Below are 19,136 nucleotides of genomic sequence, written 5' to 3'. Positions count from 1 at the left end.
CTGAAAATACATTTATAAATCGATGTAAGATAAAATGATTTGCAACAAATAAAATTGGTTAACTTAGAATATAAAATAAAATCTTACTTTCCACCTATGCAAAATAAAACAATACTGAACATGATCTTCATGACTACTGGGACAGGTCTGGGATTACTCCTGACTTCTATCTCTAGCTGTGGTGCAGGTGGCCAATGAACTACACTTTTTTTTTTACACTTTTGTACAGTTACACTCAAAATGTAAAATTATTTTTGTGTACTGATATAGCTAGTGTACTAATCACAACGCAGATCTCCTAATCCTAAATTTATATTGGCGAGTTGATTGATCAACCTTAGACACAGATCACATTTTGTGTATTGGGTATTCTTAATTGCAAATAGGTTGTGGCTTGCTGGATATTTTTTCAGCTCTATGACTACTGAAAATCTCTGATAAAATAGTGCATTATTGCTAACCATATAGTCATGATGACCGTATAGTTTTTTCACTTTCTTGCTTATCCTCTGGCTTCTTGTCTATGGCTCTCTGTATTTGTACAATGAAGCAGAAAGAACTGCAGCAACTAGGATTTTTGTGAAGGGGGATGTTAATGGTAATTATTCTTTCTCACAAAAGATTACTATGCCACATAAGTATAAATTATTGCATCTGAATATTATAGTTATTTTTTTCAGTCGGTATGACAGCTCTAGGTTTGTTTTCACATTATTTGCAGAGTATTCCTAATTATTTTGCCTATCGTTCACAAGGGGCAGGTTCTCCAGGTGACGTCATTGGATGGCCATGCCCAATGGCTATATAAGAATAGGCAGACATCGGGAGACAACACAATGGAGGAGACAGCGTTAGAAGAAGGTTTTGGTTTTTTTTGTTCTTTTAGTGGGTAAGTGGCAGCAAAGGAAAAAGGCAGCACCAGGAGAAGAATGCACCAGAGGGAGAAGACTGCACCGGAGGGAGAAGAAACTACCAGAGGGAGAAGAAACTACTGGAAGAGGAAGACATGTTGGCACTACAACGGAGGACATTTTTAATTTTTAATAAAGGACTTGTCAAAAACCGCCTCTTGTTTTTTTTTAACACTTCACTGCTTTTTGGGGTGAATGGGTAGGGATACAATGTAGTTGTATATGGAGGACCAACAACCATGTGCAAATATAGAAAAAACCTTTATTGAAACTTTGATGAACCACATTGGTAAAATACAGGGCCAATGACCCTTCAGATTCAAATTGATGAGGATAGAGCTAAACTTGAACCCTTCAAAGATAAATCTGAGTTTGAGAAATTTAACACCCTTCTTAAAAAAGAAATTGATAAGGTACAAAGGAATTTAAAAGTGACAAAACAGTCCATATGTAAAAGACATCTAGACGACTGGGCGAAGGGGGAAATTTTTGATCTCACACCCAGGGGAGGTAGAAGTAGATCCAGGCGGCGGAGATTTAATTTGCAGTCTGGATCCAATACTGGACTTACATCCTAAGGAAGTGAGGGTAATGATCAGTGCTCAGTCCTCCATCACCCAGGGGAATCCTTAAGGGAGCCAGATCAGGAAGAACAGAAAGAGGAAGGTCAAAAGAGATAGGAAAGTCTATGAGAGTGGAACGAGTGAGAATCTGGAGCCAGAGGCACAACAACTAGCACAGGAGGGTAGCCTGGTAGGTGAAACTATATAGGCCCCAGGGATATAAAAAGTCAAACTGTACGATTTTCATCTTGAAGCTAGACATGTAGTCCTGTAAAAAGGGTTTGTCCTTTTCTTCAATGGACAAAATGGATCATTTTGAGGTCTATAAAGACCTATGCCTGTTTCTTAGGAGGGTCTACCATAAGCTTATGTATTCAGGAAAAGAAAAAATAGTCCAACGTTGGAGTGTACGAGCACTTTAGATAGAGAGGCACTTAGCCAGTTGACGGCCCTACTTGAGGAGGGAGGCGATATCTCAGGAGGTGAGGAACAAAATACAGAAGACTCCTGGAGAAGGAAGTCCAACTTTAGAATTAGATCAACATCTATGCCTCAGTTTAGAAAGAACAAACACAGGCTGGGTGTGTTTCTGGATCTTGTGCAGTATGACTTTAGTAAGATAAACTGGCTATGCGGTACCTCAGATAACCTCTCCCCAGATGAGCTTTAGTACTCCATGAACTCCAGGAGGAAGACAGGCTGGTAATTAAGAAAAAGTGACAAGGGGTGAATGTGATTTTGTTATCCGAAGACCAACATGAAAACAAGGTATGACTTCTGTTGTGATATGTCTACCTATAAAAGACTGGACTTCAACCCATCCCTCCAACTTGTCAGCCTTATCAACGATAAGCTACACTTTGCTTTTGAGGCTGATCTTACAAAGAAAGAATTCGGATATTTGAGTGTGGAGGATTATAATATGCCCAAATACACTGACTCCCTTATTAAGGAGTTGGTTTGTGACTTGCCATCCTATGTCAGGGATACAGGAGATGTCCTTAACAAAATAGCAGACTGTGCCTTCCTGGGGTATGTATTACTCGTGGGTATAGACGTGGAGTTGCTCTCCATGTCTATACCACGCGAATATGGTATAGCAGGTGTTCCATTTTCTTGATGCAAAATTCCCTGAAATGGGGGCACAAAATGAGTTTGTCATTGAATTACAGTATTTATCGGCGTATAACACGCACCTTAAATAATTTTAATAATTTTAATTTTAAGAGGGAGGTTTCAGGAAAAAACTCATCTGCAGCCTCACCAGTGCCCTTCAATGCAGCCTGATCAGTGCCCATCTGCAGCCTCACCAGTGTCCTTCATTAAAAATATAAATAAAAGCGAGGCCTGACACTCACAACATTAGGAGCCCTTCACTTCCGTTTGGAATGCTGAGACGTGCTGCACACGCCGCCAGTCATATAGCGGCGTCGGACCGGCTTCTGCTTCCCCTTCAGCGGATTGTTTGTGAACCCATGCTGGACTATGTAAGTGCTAATTTTAAGCAATAAAATAAGCAGTTTTACACTATATCCTGCCTTTTGTGGATCTTTGTGGTGGAGCTATTTCACAGACCCACTTGATACAACTTGGTGATATGCAGTAGAGGATACATAAGGTGAAGATACTCACATTTAAAAATCTGCATATTGGATTGGGATCCACTTTCTTCTACACATGAATGATCAACTGGAATGAGATATTTGAAGGAGATATACTATTGAATTGAGGATTTCTCTATAAAATCATGCTTTGTGGTCACTCTGGTGAGCGCATTTTATTAATGCACAAAATCTTGCTTTTATAAGCAAGATTTTGAAGCACATTGCTAATTTTAGGTGCAGCACTGATAATATTCATTAATTTATATTGTGGCGCAGTTATGCCAACATTTCCCTTTTCATAGTGTCCATCATTGAGCCCACTCAGTGCCCATCTGCAGCCTCACCATTGCAGCCTTCTCAGTGCCCATCTGCAGCCTCACCATTGTCATTAATGCAGCCTACTTAGTGCCCATCTGCAGCCTCTAAATTGCCCATCAATGCAGCCTGCTCAGTGCCCATCTGCAGCCTCTAAATTGCCCATCAATTCAGTCTGCTCAGTGCCCATTTGATGCCTCTAAATTGGCCATCAATACAGTCTGCTCAGTGCCCATCTGCAGCCTCTAAATTGCCCATCAATGCAGTCTGCTCAGTGCCCATCTGATGCCTCTAAATTGCCCATCAATGCGGCCTGCTCAGTGCCCATCTGCAGCCTCGCCTTTGCCGATCATTGCTGCCTCGCCAGTGCCAGATTACACAGAGCCGCAATCTCCTGTGTACCCAGTGCTAAGTCACACACAGTCCCGCCTCCTATGATAAACAGAACAGTAGTCCAATTCCGGGGCAGGACTGTGAGCGACTGAGCGCCGGGTACACAGGAGATCACAGCTCTGTGTAATCCAGTGGTGCTTGCCCCTCCTCTTCCCCTCAGAGACAGCAGGAATTGGCATATAACACGCACACACGATTTCCCCCTGACTCTGAAGGGGAAAAATTGTGTGTTATATGCCTATAAATATGGTACTTTTATTGGTTCCAACTACCAACAGATAAGAGGCACCTTGATGGGTGCCCCCTGGGCGCCAGCATATGCTTGTCTGCACCTGGGATGGTGGGAAGAGGAGGGGGTCTATGCCTTGTTGATGTACCTTAACAACGCCCTAATGTGGATACGCTACTCGATGATGTACTGATGTTGTGGGACGGTACTGGTAAGGAGTTAGGATGGTTCATGGATGAACTGAACCAGAACACACGTAATATATGTCTGACTTTTGTAGTAGACCCTCGTGAGATCTCCTTCCTTGACCTATTTATCAGGTCGGAGGGAGGGAAGTTGGGTACCCAGACATTTCGGAAGAAAATGGCTGCCAATAAGCTGCTGTACACAAGTAGTCACCATCCAAGACCCTTGGTGCGTGGGATTCTGGTTGGACAGTTCCTTAGGATAAGAAGGAACTGCTCCATGGATGATGACTTCCGGCGTGAGGCAGATGATCTGTTCACAAGATTCAGAGAAAGGGGTTATTCACACCGCACCCTTAGGAGGGCTGGAAAAATTGCAATGGAAAGAACTAGAATGGATCTCCTTTAATTCCACACAGCCCCACTATATACCTCTGAGGGTCCGGTGAGAATTATTACGAGGTATGGGGCTCAGTGGAGTGATGTGGGTAGGATCCTACAAATCCATTGGCACATACTGACTCAATTGAGCTTAAAGCCATAGTAAGCCCAAGACCGTTTTTTTGGTGGCAAAATGAGCATGGAACTTAAATGACACCTTGGTTCAATCTGAGCTTGTGAGTTTGTAAGAACACCAAATAGGAATCGGCTCACTGAACTTCCAAAACTGAAGGGTATGTACCCCTGTGGTCACTGTGGAATGTGTAGATTCATAGATTGTTCGACTGTGTTCACAGACTCTGATGGCCTGATTAAACAGTTCATAAACTGTGGTACTACAAGGGTACTTTACACTTTAGTGTGTCCCTACAAAAAATTGTACGTAGTAAAAATGAAACGTCAGCTTCATATCAGATCCAGTGAGTACCTAAAAAGTAAATAGTGCATCGGCTTTATGCGAACTTCTTAACACATATAATGGGAATCATGGGGCTGATAACCTGGACCATTGTGTCAATTCAAGTGATCCTACCAACACGGTGTATGGGACTATATCCATCAGCAACACAGTGCAGGAATGCAGTGGTGACATACAGTGTATGGACAGGTGCATATCCTCTATCATCTGCAATTTGAACTCACTGTACTCTGGGAGAGGAATCTATACCTAGAGAACTTTAAGCCCACTAAGAGCTACTCTTTTTATACTCTGAGCACAGGATATTGCTATAAATCAAGGTGTTCTGAATTACCCTTTAAGATGATTCGATTCATCATTAGTTATGTGAACTTATAAACCGTGGATACTTTTTTCTTGGCGTATCTTGGGCATATCTATACGCCCAAGCTGGGTGTACCTATCATCTATGGAAAGCCACTTGTGTCATTCCAGACTGACTGGACTTGGTCGGTTGCCCCTACTGCCACACAAACCTCTGTTTGAGGAGAGTGCACTTTGTGCCTAGTTTACCACACAACCCCCCCCCCCCCTTTTTCCATCAAATTTTTAAAGGGCTGTGTGCGGTGACACTGGGTATTCCAGGTGATTGTGCTGTTTAAACTTTTTCTGTTGATGTACACAAGCCTCATTGTAGGCATGTACATCACTGGTCCCAGTCTTTCTGCACTAAGCACCTATCCCTCATGTTGAGGGCATGTGGCCTGGTATGGTCTAGGAGGGGGGGACGCTAGCTTGTCCCTTCACTTTCCTGACCTGCCGGGATACATGCTCGGATACGGGTCTGGTATAGATTTTGGGGGGGACCCTGCGCTATTTAAAGGAAAAAAAAAATTGGCATGGGGGGGGGGGGTCCCCTCCAAATCCATACTGGACCCAATTGTTTTTCTACATTCAGCTGTCAGTGGAGAACCCTGCTGACAGCTGATTAATTCATCGGTTGTTAAGGACGTGGCGGCTGGCTTCCTGGTCCCCTCCTTAGCAACCTGCTATATACACAATGTTTAAATGGAAAAATAAAAAACACAAAACACATCAAAAATCGCATCACAAACACAACACTTGCGTTTCTGGTGCGATTCCCTTGAAGTCTATTGCACACATACTGCAGGAAAAAAAGTCCCCCACCCTTTCCAAAAACGCACCAGCTGCAAAACACATAAATGTGAACATGTGCCATGTGAAACCATGTTAAATGGACTGTAGTGTATTTCTGCAAACTGCAAAATGCACTAAAAAATGCATAGGTGTGAGCCTAGGGTAAAGCCTTATTTACATGCTTAGCAAAGTAGTGGTTTCTGCCCCTTCCTCCTCCCCCCTTTCTCCCTGCTCTGAATAACTCTATATAGGCTTTCAATTGGAGATAGGCAACCTGAAAGCAAATGGTTTTGACTGCTTTCTCTTTAGAAAACTCAGAAATGCTCTAAGAAATAAATGCTTTGTGACACCCATGACACCCTTTGGTGCACCCTATATTATTTGTTAAGGAAGCGGATGTCAGCTCAGCAAAGCTGTGAATCATTCTCTTCTGTCACACGAGCAGTGGGAATACAATTAAGCCTAATATACCTATGAACGTTACCTATGAACGTTAAGCAGCTGGATAGCAAAGAGATGCAGAAACCCTGGAATAAAGCCCCACTGGTGGAGGCTTGGATTTTTCCTATACAATGAGAGCGGGGCAAAGCTTTGTCCTGTGCAGCTAGAGATGATTTGTGTGCCTGACAGGTGGTTGGATCATTTTGAACTTTAGCATATAGAAAATGTTGTGTTATGCTGCAGTGCTAGTGCTTTTTTCACACTTTAATACTAGGCACTTTTACCCCCTTCCTGCCCAGGCCAATTTTCAGCATTCAGCGCTGTCGCACTTTGAATGACAATTGCCCAGTCATACAACAATGTACCAATATGACATTTTTTATCATTTTTATCAGACAAATAGAGCTTTCTTTTGGTGGTATTTATTCACCACTTTTTTTTTTCTTTTTTTTTGATAAACAAAAAAAGGCCAAAAATGTTGGGTACAAAATGTGTTTTCTTTGTTTCAGTTTTGCAAACAGATAATCTTTCTTCATAAATTTAAACCAAAATGTATTCTGCTACATTGCTTTGGGTAAAAAATAACCCAAAGCAGTGTATATTATTTAGTTTGTAGGAAAGTTATAGAGTCCACTATGGTATATATCTGAAAATTGATCAATCCTGATGTACTGACGCCCTCTCATTTTTGAGACCCGAAAACACCAGGACACTACAAATGCCCCCAAATGACCTTTTTGGAAAGTAGACAGCCTGAGGGGCCACGCTAGGCTCGTTCTTGGGAGGATGTCATATGATGTCCTCCCAGGACAATGGGGTTCCCGCCCGACCGTCATTTTACAGTGATGCGGGATGGAAGCAGTTAATTAGTCCCCATGTTAATTGGTTAGTTAGTTGTCTGGCTGCAAAGTAGTAAAACAGGCACTGATTGGGGGGGAAAGGGATTCCAGAAACTTGCTCCACCAACTAACACCCACTATTCTGTGAATGTAACTAGAGATGGTGGTCTTCTTACTGCACATGCACACCACAACCATATTTATTCCTGGGTGAGCCGTAGTCCGCTGGATGGCTGGAGACCACCACTAGTATGGCTAACCCATGGGAATGGATGTTTGGGGATGGGGGAATTAAACAATTAAAATTTTTCTAAAGCTACAGAAGTCCTTTAGACCCCTGGAGTGTTTTTCAGGCACTTTAACACTAAAAATAGCGCCTGTAAAGTGCCTGAAAAAAGTCTCAGCTGCAAACCCATCGTGAAAGCCCGAGTGCTTTCACACTGGGGCGCTGCACTGGCAGGACGTAACAAAAAGTCCTGCAAGCAGCTTCTTTGCAGCGCTAAAGGAGCGGTGTATTCACCGCTCCTATAGTGCCTCTGCCCATTGAAATCAATGGGCAGCGCCGCCGTACTGCAGGCAAACCCCTGGTGCAGCGGCGTTTTGCAGGCGGTTTTAATCCTTTTTTCTGTCACTAGCGGGGGTTAAAGCCACCCCGCCAGCGGCCGAATAGCACCGCTAAAACGACAGTATAGTGGGGCTAAAAATAGCGCCGCCATACCGCCGACGCCCGGGCGCTTTCAATGTGAAAGGGCTCTTAAGATGGACTTGAACTCAAAATGTGAAGATTTGCTCTGTAATAAGGAACATTTTGAAATGATAACTGTGTCAAGAAGTACCCTGAAAAATGTATCTTTTGTTTGAAATTCCGAAAAATAGCCCTCATTGCCACAGCCTCATTGTGTCTACAGACTCATTGCTGTATATCTGCTATGGGTACACCCACTGTGTAAACTTTGGTGATGGCAGTACTGTGCTGCTCACTGTTCTTGATGGTGGAGGCTCTGACAAGGGGAGGCAAAACCCTGCCTCTACCGGGAGTCACAGCGCAGAACAAGGCATGGTGGGTCAGTAACGGGAAAGATCAAGGGAGACCACAGGAAATGCTATTGACCAGTACTTTTTGCACTCTACATGCCTTTTTTTTAGGAACATCTTCCTGAGTTCAGCACCTCTTTAAGGTGTCCAGTCTAGTCTAAACATTATTTTAACCTTACTCACAAGAAAAATATAATTTAAGTTTACCATAATTTACTTTGCCTTACTTTGTTAATGAGTAATTTATTCCGTATATACTGTACCTGATTCATCAGAACAATCCCCGCAGTCATTTTTGTTGTCACACAGTTTGTCAGTATATGTCCATATTTTACGGTTTGCACATCTGAATACTAATCCTTCTGGGAGGTTGTTAGGTAAATTGCCTGTGAGGTTTAGAAAACCAGGTTAAAAGATAAAGGAGGAAAGCATTCGATATTTATAAAGAAGGTGTTTAAATATAATGATATTAATGATAACAAGTAAAAAAATCTAAAATTTTCTGTATTTTTCTTAGTTATGTAAATATGACATATAGCGTGTTAATATTTTATAGTCTTCTATCCTGCCAGTAGATAAAGCTCTAGTCTGTTTATTACATATTCAATTATTTCAGTAGTTTACAGAACTCAGCTGTGACTTGTCCCCTTTCAGAGAGCTCAGTGAAAGGGTCAAAACCGACAAAGTGAGATGCAGAGCAAGCTTCTTTATTGTGGTGTTCCTACTGGTCTGTGTTCATGGGCTTCAGTTCGCTTCAAATGGGTTTTGCATTCCCATACATGTCTATGGAAATGCAATATGCACTTAAGGCAGGTCAAATGCAGATCAGAATGAGATCTACTGCAGGTCAAATAAATCACTATCAGTGAATTTTGAATGATCTCGGAAATGTTGCAAACTGATGACAAACTGAATGCTATCAACACAAGCTGATAGCTAACCTATAGCACTTTGATAATCCTTTGTCATGAATTAAATGTTTATTTGTAAAACAAGGTATATATATATTCAAAAACATATAAACACTGAAGAAAAAAACAACTAAAGTAAGTAATTCAAATTAACACTTTATTTTAAGTAGTTGTAAAGGTTGAAGTTTTTTTTTATGCATGAAGGTAAAAAACCTTCTCTGTTTAGCTCCCCCCAATACTTACCCAAGCCCCACCTTAATCCAGCGATGTGCACGAGAGCAGGGGCTCTCCTGGGTCTCTCCATCCTCATTGGCTGAGACGCAGCAGCAGGAGCAACTGGCTCCTGCTATTGTCAATTGCAGGCAGTGAGGAGGGAGGCGGGGCAGAGCTGCTCTCTTTGGGTCTTATGGATCCACAGGGGCAGCTTGGGAGTGAGCCCACAAAAGTGCCCCATAGCAAGCAGCTTGCTATGGGGGTACTCAGCAAGGGGAGGGGCCAGGAGCACCGGCGGGGGACCCAAGAAAAGGAGGATCCAGGTGCTCTGTGCAAAACCAGTGCACAGAGCAGGTAAGTATAATATGTTTATTTATTTATTTATTTGTTAAAGTGAGCCTTTAATATCCCTTTAAACGTGTGCAACAAATTACAATAAAAGGTAGACTCCATACAATGTTAGGAGTAGTACAGATACAATCAGTGCAAAGACCTTCCATAAAAAAAAGGTAAGCCAATGCCTAAACAAGGTGAGGCGATTATTCACGGCTAACAGTAAACATCCTGGTATCTTGTCATATAAATGAAGAAAGAAGCAAGCGCGCCTTGGTGGTAGTTTCTCAATAATGGCCGTCTAGCTCAATGTGTGGCACATCTGTACAAAAATATTATCAATGCCATAGTTTCCATTCTGTATTCTACACACTAGTTTTGGTTGCAGCTCCACATTCAAGTTTTACTAGAAATGTATTCTGTTGATAAACAGATAGATTTATGTTTCTGGAAAAGTGAAGTTTCACTTAATGGGTGCCATAGAGAGTGACTGTGGCTATTAAAGGGCCAGTTTTGCAATGGAGACTCTTCCAATTTGTACAGTTACAACACAGCCATGAATGATAGGATTATAACACGATCTAGGCTCTGGGTCTTTCCTACATATGACATACAGCTGCTGGGCTACACTGCTTCAAAATTTTAACTGTATTTGTTAGAAACGATCAATCCTCATCAAAGGTTCGTTGACAGGCTTTCTATTTTACAATTTGCATTATTACATGCCCTGGATCTGTTTTCCTCACTCAATCACATAAAATTAGTACATAGTCCACATGTCATTGTTGAAAATTGAATCTTTAAAACATACTACAATATGTTCTAGATTCATCTTCTCCATTGGCACAGTCCACCTGCCCGTTGCAAAGTGCTGATGGTCCTATACAAGTTCTTCGGTCATCACACAGGAAGCCAGCCTTACCAAGGGAGGTTCTGCACTCTCGAGTATATACATCTGAAAAAAGATGATATGTGATTGTCATAAACCAGTAATCACATACACAAATATCTATTATTATTATAAGTATTATTAATACTACTGTTACATAATGCTATACTATCAGAACATCAGTTTGCAGAATTTAGTACAGCCAGATATCAGGTGCGACCTGTGTTCAGTCAATTCCTCGTTGCATGAATACCCAAGCATATATTATTTTATCTTTCTATTTGCCCTCCTTTATTTGAATGTTTTTTGGTAACAGAATAATTTTTCACCTTGAAATACTAAAGGTCTGTACTATAAGCGTATGGGGGGCCCAAAGCTCTTGCTTTGCCTTGAGCCAATAGTCTCCCTTCCCTTATTCTATCTCTAACCTTCTCCTCCTCACATCTGAGCTTACTTTTGCAAAATTTTTGGATTTCCCACTCTGAAAAACAATTACAATGTACTTATGAGAATAAAAGATAACCTAATTAGCTAATGGTAGTGTAATAATCATGCCTGCCACCTGTATGGAGGGTAGGCTCCCTGCTCTTTTATAGTATGAACCCTGGTGTGGGACTGTTATTGTACTGATTCGATCTTTTATTCTTTTTCCTGAAATACTTCGACGAAATTTGGGAATTTAGCCTTTAAAAAATGTTTTTTCCTTTTTGGGTCTCCATTTAAACTTTTTTAGTGATTGTGAAGGATTTTTCTATCACGAAAAGGGCCGTAATCTTGCTTGCCTCTGGGGGTGTATAGAATGTGAAGCTGTGGTAGACCTGTTCGCACTCACCACCATGAATGTAAATTTAGGAGGGTAGGACATTGTTATGTGTGTTGACAACTTGCCCCCTAATGGAGCAGTACATGATTGCAGGCATACCCTTATGCCCCGTACACATGATTGGACATTGATCGGACATTCCGACAACAAAATCCATGGATTTTTTCTGACGGATGTTGGCTCAAACTTGTCTTGCATACACACGGTTGCACAAATCTTCTTGGAAATTCCGAACGTCAAGAACGCGGTGACATACAACACTTACGACAAGCCGAGAAAAATAAAGTTCAATAGCCAGTGCGGCTCTTCTGCTTGATTCTGAGCATGAGTGGCACTTTGTGCGTCGGAATTGTGTACACACGATCGGAATTTACGCGGACGGATTTTGGTGTTGGAAAATTTGAGAACCAGATCTCAAATTTTGTGCGACGGAAATTCTGATGGAAACTGTCCGATGGAGCCTACACACGTCAGGATTTCCGACAACACGCTCCGATCGCACATTTTACGTTGAAAAGTCTGACCGTGTGTATGTGGCATTACTGTGACACGTGTTTTTAGCAATCAAAGGGAGTTTTTTCACTGTAATAACATAGCTCTTTGACCTAATCATAACATTTTAATTACATCAGTACATCACATACAGACAGCCAAACTGTGGCAAGGCATATTAACTCCTTGATCATACGGGCGTATTTAACCACTTCAATACTGGGCACTTTCACCCCTTTCCTTCCCAGGCCAATTTTCAGCTTTCATCGCTCTCATAATTTCAATGAGAATTGCGTCATGCAACACTGTACCCAAATGAAATTTTTATCATTTTGATCACACAAATAGAGCTTTCTTTTGGTGGTATTTATTGCGATATAAGTGAAAAAAAGAGCGGAAATTTTGAAAACAAAAACAATATTTTCTACTTTCTATTTTAAAAGAAATCCAATAAAATCTAATTTTGTCATAAATTTAAGCCAAAATGTATTCTGCTACATGTCTTTGTTTAAAAAAATCCCGTTAAGTGTATAATAATTGGTTTGTGTGATCATGGGCAGATGTATGCAGATGATCACAGACATATGTGTGCAGATGATCATTGAGACAGTTGATTTTACTGTTACATGTGTGGGGGACAGCTGTTTTTACTGTGTGGGGACATATGTGTGGTGACAGTGTTTTGGGGACACTGTGTGGGGACACAGGGTTGGTGATCAGTGTGTAAAAAGCTGTAAAAAACAGCTCATACTCACTGATCACCGACTGGCTGCAGCGATCCGCTCTCCTCTCCTCACTGACAACTGTCGGTGTGAGGAGAGGAGACTCGATCGCCTAGCAACCGGCTCTCTATTTACATCACATGATGGCTGTGATTAGACACAGCCATCATGTGATCAGGAGGGCCAATCACAGAGCTTTCCTGCCAATCGGAGAACGCATCAGGATCGCACCGCAGCACGGACATGCGCGCGTGTGATCCCCCTCTTTCTGAAGGATGTTCCTGAAGGTCCACTCAGAAGGAGGAAGCGCCCACCCGGCCGTATATGTGCAGTGGTCGGGTGGGAGGTGGTTAATTGTATACCTGTGTGAGGAACGTAGGGATGCACAGGTGGTATCAGCATCCCCGTGCAGGCAGTCCCATTCATGTTAATTGGGATACAGCGTCTGTACGGACACAACTACTGCTCTCAATTTGATAGCTGTGTGGATACATGGCCCCAAACGCACACTGCCTGCATTCCGAGCCATGCACCCGCACAGCTGTTAAATTGGGAGCAGCAGCTGCGTCCGTGCAGCTACTGTGACCCAGTTGACATGAATGTTACTGCATGCACGGGGATGCATGAAACCTCTGTGCATCCTTGCACAGGTGTATACTTCAGTACGCCATTCTGAACGAGGACTAACACTTTACAATAGCTAGTAAGCTACAGATTCACCCTAGTTCCCCCTGCTATCTGAAGTTGAAATGTCATAATAGCGGAAGGCACAAAATTAGAATTTTGCTTTCTCGCAATTGCAGCTTTATATGTTGGGCGTGATGTCCTGACTACCTTTTCGAAAAGACAAATAATACAGTTTGCTTACTTCCATTCTTTGGAATTCCAAAGATGACTCCCAATGTGATAAAGGCAGAGATTGCTCCAAGGGTGAGCAGCACCATTCCACTGATACAGAAACATTTCCTCTTGAAACAACAGGTGCAGTCTGTAAAATATGCCATTCATTCCATTAGACTTTAGTTACAAAGGATACCTTTTTTCCATGTTCCTGTTATCTGAGATGCTTGATGGTTTACACAGATAATAGAAAATAGGAAATTGTTTTAGTGTAGAATAGATCATACTGTATGATAAACAAAATAAGCAAATGGAGTTCTGACTATAATTTTTATACAGGTTCAACAAATTACCTAAATACAAGTGAAATGTCAAGGTACATCAAAATTATTCATGTGCAAACACCGATCTTTAAAATATATTACCGAACGATCATTAAATGTGCTCAAAGACGTTGGATGACATCGCCTGATCTGTCCAATCAACTGGTTTAGGTGAGAAGCTATTGTTTGCTGTGTCATCAAAACCGTCTAAAGGTGGCTGGATCGTGTCTGCACTATAGTGTCTATAGTCAGTTTTAAGCTGGCCACATAACATAATAATTGCAAAATCTTATTTAGAACTAAAAATCAAATAATAAAGGGGAGCGCACGGAATACCAATGTGTAAAAATTTAAAAGTGTAAATCAGGCAAAATAAAACATGAAACAATAGTTCATTTCTCTATGTGCAATCTTCAATATTAAATGAAACCATCAATGTGTTCTCCAAGTGCAATATCACCACCTACTAGATTGGAGCTACCTGGATAATGCCCCATGCACACTTCAGCATTTTGTAGCTTGAAGCTCAAAGCTCCAAAATCCCATGTACTTCAATGGACACTGTTCACATACAGTACAAGAGCTCAGACACCTGTAGGTGGATGCCGAAAGCTACTTGAGCTGCTTTGGAAGCAGATTTGAGCATTTTGGTCCCATAGACTTCAATAGGAATGCCAGAAAATGCTTGAAATGAGCATTTTCAAGCATTTTTTCAGCCATTTTGCGCATTTCAGAACTGGTCTTCTCCCCCTAGTGCTTTCCATTGGCTAAAACAAGAATGCCTGAAGCTTGTATACACATTTAAGGTGCTTGTAATATGATTCTAAAACACTTGTTTTTGCCATAAAGCACTCAGTAAACCCCTCTCCATGGAATCTAACTTGCTTCTCTCTATTTTCTTAAACTCTGTATAGTTGGAGATCCCACTGACAAATCAGTACATTATTGTACCAGTATAGAAATTTGCAATGCACTGAAAAAAGGAAAGAGGCCATAAAACTTATGAAAACTAGTAACAGATCACAGCCACAATCCAAATCTCCAAAGTGTCAAATAGTATTGGACTTGCACCAGTGAGGTTGATTTACTAAAACTGGAGAGTGCAAAATCTGGTGCAGCTGTGCATGATAGCCAATCACCTTCTACCTTCAGCTTGTTCAATTAAGCTTTGACAAAACAATCTGGAAGCTGATTGATTTCTATTCAGAGCTGCACCAGATTTTGTACTCTCCAGTTTTAGTAAATCAACCCCAGTGTGTCCCCAAAAGCTTACTGGTGCATTTCATCTCCTGGAGTATTAAGTGATACCAATCAAATATTTATTTGTTAGTAAGCTTGCACATAATGATATGGACTATTGTTTCAGGTTTGACTTTGTTTAGTTTGCACATTTTATTTTTACATGTTATTGTGTGCGCTGTCTTTTATAAAATCTCTTTCAGATTTACTAATGGCTGTGTAGTGTCAAGGACTATCTGACTGGACATAAATTGACTGTGTGGGTAGGCCATTTTTTATAAAAATTAAAGACATGTTGTACAATCGGGATGTAAAATGTGGCATCTTTAAAAATATAGCGAACTATAGTCTAAAAAAAATATTTTTTAAAATGCAAACTTAAATTTAAAGTGCAAACTTAAAGTGGATGTAAACCCAATGTCATCCTTTCTAAACTACTGCCATAGGGGTTATCTATAAGGATATACTTAAAAGGGAAGTTGGGACTTTATATGAAGCGCTTGGGTAGTGGAGGTGAAATAGACCATAGTAAAAAATACATTAGGAAATGTTTATTACTTGTAAATAATATCAGACAATAAAAAAGTATTCATTTCATATACAGTAAACAATTCATTAATGGTCATAGGAGATGTACACATGACATAAACATGATAAAAATTGTATATACGTAAAACAGCACATGATCCAATGTAAATAGAACAGTAATGTAGCGTAGTGTTGCTAGCAACAACAAACCTGATACCGATACATGCACCCATATGGTGAATGTGCATTTCTCGAGTAAGAAGGAATTGATGTAATTAAGGAGAACATATGGTATAAAAAAAAAAACGACGGCTGAGTGTTACTCGGTTCGGGTGCGGCGGCTCCTCCTCTGCGTCACCCACGTGGCGTTGGCGGCATACTTATATTCCCCATTTGGAGCTGGCTGCTTACACGGCCAGTTTCTTTCTGGGGTCTCTGCAGACCAGCCCCACGTCCACGTTCGGCTGGTGGTGCCTTCTTATGCTGCATTTGGGCAGGTTCGTTGTCCCCTCTCTTCTCCTCCTCCTTTTGCTTTGTTTTTTGCTGTTCCTTGGTTTCGTGTCTATCTTTATGGTGATTCTGCCTTATTCCCACTCATTAGTCACTCCTCACCTTTAATCTCTCCTATACTTTTTGCTGTTATGCTTTCATCCCCTTTGGTCACTTCCACTTCTACCCTCATGTCACTCACCTGTAAGCACGGTTCCCCATACACTCACACTATTCACACCAACACTTTTCTCGAAACTCTCTGGGTACTCTATCTACTCTTCAACTAATATTACTCATAAATATATTATTTTAAACCAGATATACACCTAATGGAATATATTATTCTGTTCCCAGAATTGTTTGTCCCTACGATAGTACATTTTCACTTGTGGATACATCTTGCCCTAATTCATTTCTTTCTTCCTGCCCGATGTCGCATCTATAATTATGCCACCTCGGCTCCCGTGGAGAGGCAATGTCCCTGGCCCACCCTGCTCCCACCACAGCACACTGCACCTGTTACCTGAGTCGGTGAGTGCGCTTGGTAAAAACAGCTATAGATACCTAATGTTCATTTCATTATTTTCTACTTTTTTACATGTACTCTATGGTTCACTATACTTCTATATATATCCTTTAGGAAACTCAATCGCATCAGCTCCTGATGAGTGGGGACACCCACGAAACGCGTCGAGCTTTGTATTTACGATGCCCCAGCTACATCTCACATGGAACCATAGTTTTTTATACCATATGTTCTCCTTAATTACATCAATTCCTTCTTACTCTAGAAATGCACATGCACCATATGGGTGCATGTATCGGTATCAGGTTTGTTGTTGCTAGCAACACTACGCTACATTACTGTTCTATTTACATTGGATCATGTGCTGTTTTACGTATATACAATTTTTATCATGTTTATGTCATGTGTACATCTCCTATGACCATTAATGAATTGTTTACTGTATATGAAATGAATACTTTTTTATTGTCTGATATTATTTACAAGTAATAAACATTTCTTAATGTATTTTTTACTATGGTCTATTTCACCTCCACTACCCAAGCGCTTCATATAAAGTCCCAACTTCCCTTTTAAGTGTACCCATATTCGGGATGGAGGCACATCAGTGTGCCTCATTTAAAGTCCCAACTCCCCCTCATATATCTATAAGGATATACATGCCTCCTGCATGTATCTTTACCTGTCAAATGTCTCTCCTCTGTCTGTTATGAGACCCGAAAAACTGCAGATTCTGTGGGTGGGTCTGTTGTCTGGAGCTCGGTGGGTGGAGTCGTGATGTCAGACTCCCCGCCCACCTCTACACTCCCCTTGTCAATATGCATTTTCTCCTGTGTATTTCTTACACTGAACTTCTGCTATGATCTCTAATATCCAGTGAAAAGACAGGAAAGTAACCACATGACTTCAGCATGCCAAATCATGCTGAGGTGTGGAACAGCCAATCCTTGCAGAGCTGCTGAAGAAAGGAGTGGGGGTGGGAATTAAAAAATAATGCATGTCTTAGGCTAGTGCACGAGATATATAAATCACCTGTCACTCACAGCAAGGGGGAGGATTTGACAAAGTTTTTCTCTGTTTGTCAAGATTTATCTCACTGAACAATAAAAGAGGATTGCTCAGAGATGGATTAACTCTTTGTGGGAAGACTGGGCTCAAAATGATCTTAAATGATCTTGGAAATCTTATACTCTACATCAGGGATATGCAATTAGCGAACCTCCAGCTGTTTCAAAACTACAAATCCCATCATGCCTCTACCCCTGGCTGTCATGCATGTGGCTGTCAGAGTCTTGCTATGCCTCATGGAGCTTGTAGTTCTGCAACAGGTGGAGGTCCGCTTATTGCATATCCCTGCTCTACATTATGACATAAAAAAAAACAAAACATTTTTTTTCGGGTTTACATCCACTTTAATTATAAGAAATGTCCCATTACCCTAATAACACAGCGACTTAAAGCGGTCTTAAATTATGATTTTTGTTTGTTTCCTTACAGCCATTAAATTAAGAATCTTTGAGGACAACCTAAGTTGGCTAATACATAGACAGAAATTGCCTTGGTTAGATGTAAAAAGTCAACCAATGCTTCATACTGAATTTTTAAAATTCAAATTCCTGCCTGAAGGTGCCTATAGACATTTGAGCACTTACAGTTAGATCAAGGAATGTTCATATGTATAGTATGTAGGTCTCCCCAGTGCCCAAGCCTGCTTGGGAGAATAATTGATTAACCAGAATATTTTATTGTTTTCCTCTGTAGCAGCCATTTGCCTATAGTGATCACCCTCAGCTCTCCATAGGCAGAATTAAAGGCTAAGTTCACCTTTTTTTCTAATATCCAGCTCTATGTACCAATATAGTAATATTGTACTTCTTTTGCAAAAAAAAAAAAAAAAAAAAAAAAGCTTAAAAAGCTTTCCATTTATTCTGCACACATTTACCTCACTGTCCTCATGGCTGTTTGAAAACACGTATCCGTTACTGCTGCCTCACATCCTGGGCAGAATTCAGGTCATGACTCGGGAAGGAGTTGACCAGCTGACCTCATTAGCACACACCCTGCATCATCTACCCTCAGCTGGTCAACCCCTTCCTGTGTCATGACCTAAAATCTGTCCAGGAAGTAAGGCAGAAGTAATCGAGCAGTGTTTTCAAACAGCCATAAAGAGAGTGAGGTAAGCGTGTTTTAGAATAAATGGAAAGCTGTTTTATTTTTGCAAAAGAATTACATTAAGCTATATTAATAGGGGAGCTGGAATTTAGTAAAAAAAAGTTGAACAAAGGTGAACTTAG

At 41.0% G+C, this 19,136-nt stretch overlaps 1 protein-coding gene across 3 annotated transcripts in view; it reads right to left on the bottom strand.

The window, feature by feature from the left end:
• The window catches only part of LOC141134831 (low-density lipoprotein receptor class A domain-containing protein 1-like), a 70,334-nt gene that overhangs the window by 10,803 nt on the left and 40,395 nt on the right, over positions 1-19,136 (bottom strand). For 2 of the 3 annotated variants that reach the window (XM_073624268.1, XM_073624282.1), the window contains 4 exons: positions 13,763-13,882; positions 10,780-10,923; positions 8,775-8,897; positions 3,107-3,163 (listed from right to left, as the gene is read on the bottom strand). In XM_073624268.1, the coding sequence (XP_073480369.1) occupies positions 3,107-3,163; positions 8,775-8,897; positions 10,780-10,923; positions 13,763-13,882 (444 nt within the window). The remainder of the gene's footprint in view (positions 1-3,106; positions 3,164-8,774; positions 8,898-10,779; positions 10,924-13,762; positions 13,883-19,136) is intronic. The other variant, XM_073624276.1, reaches the window with a different exon arrangement.

The sequence above is a fragment of the Aquarana catesbeiana genome, linkage group LG01, assembly GCF_042186555.1.
Source record: "Aquarana catesbeiana isolate 2022-GZ linkage group LG01, ASM4218655v1, whole genome shotgun sequence".
Taxonomy (NCBI): Eukaryota; Metazoa; Chordata; class Amphibia; order Anura; family Ranidae; genus Aquarana; species Aquarana catesbeiana.
The sequence above is the reverse complement of the archived record's forward strand: the minus strand, read 5'-3'. Positions and strand labels throughout refer to the sequence as shown.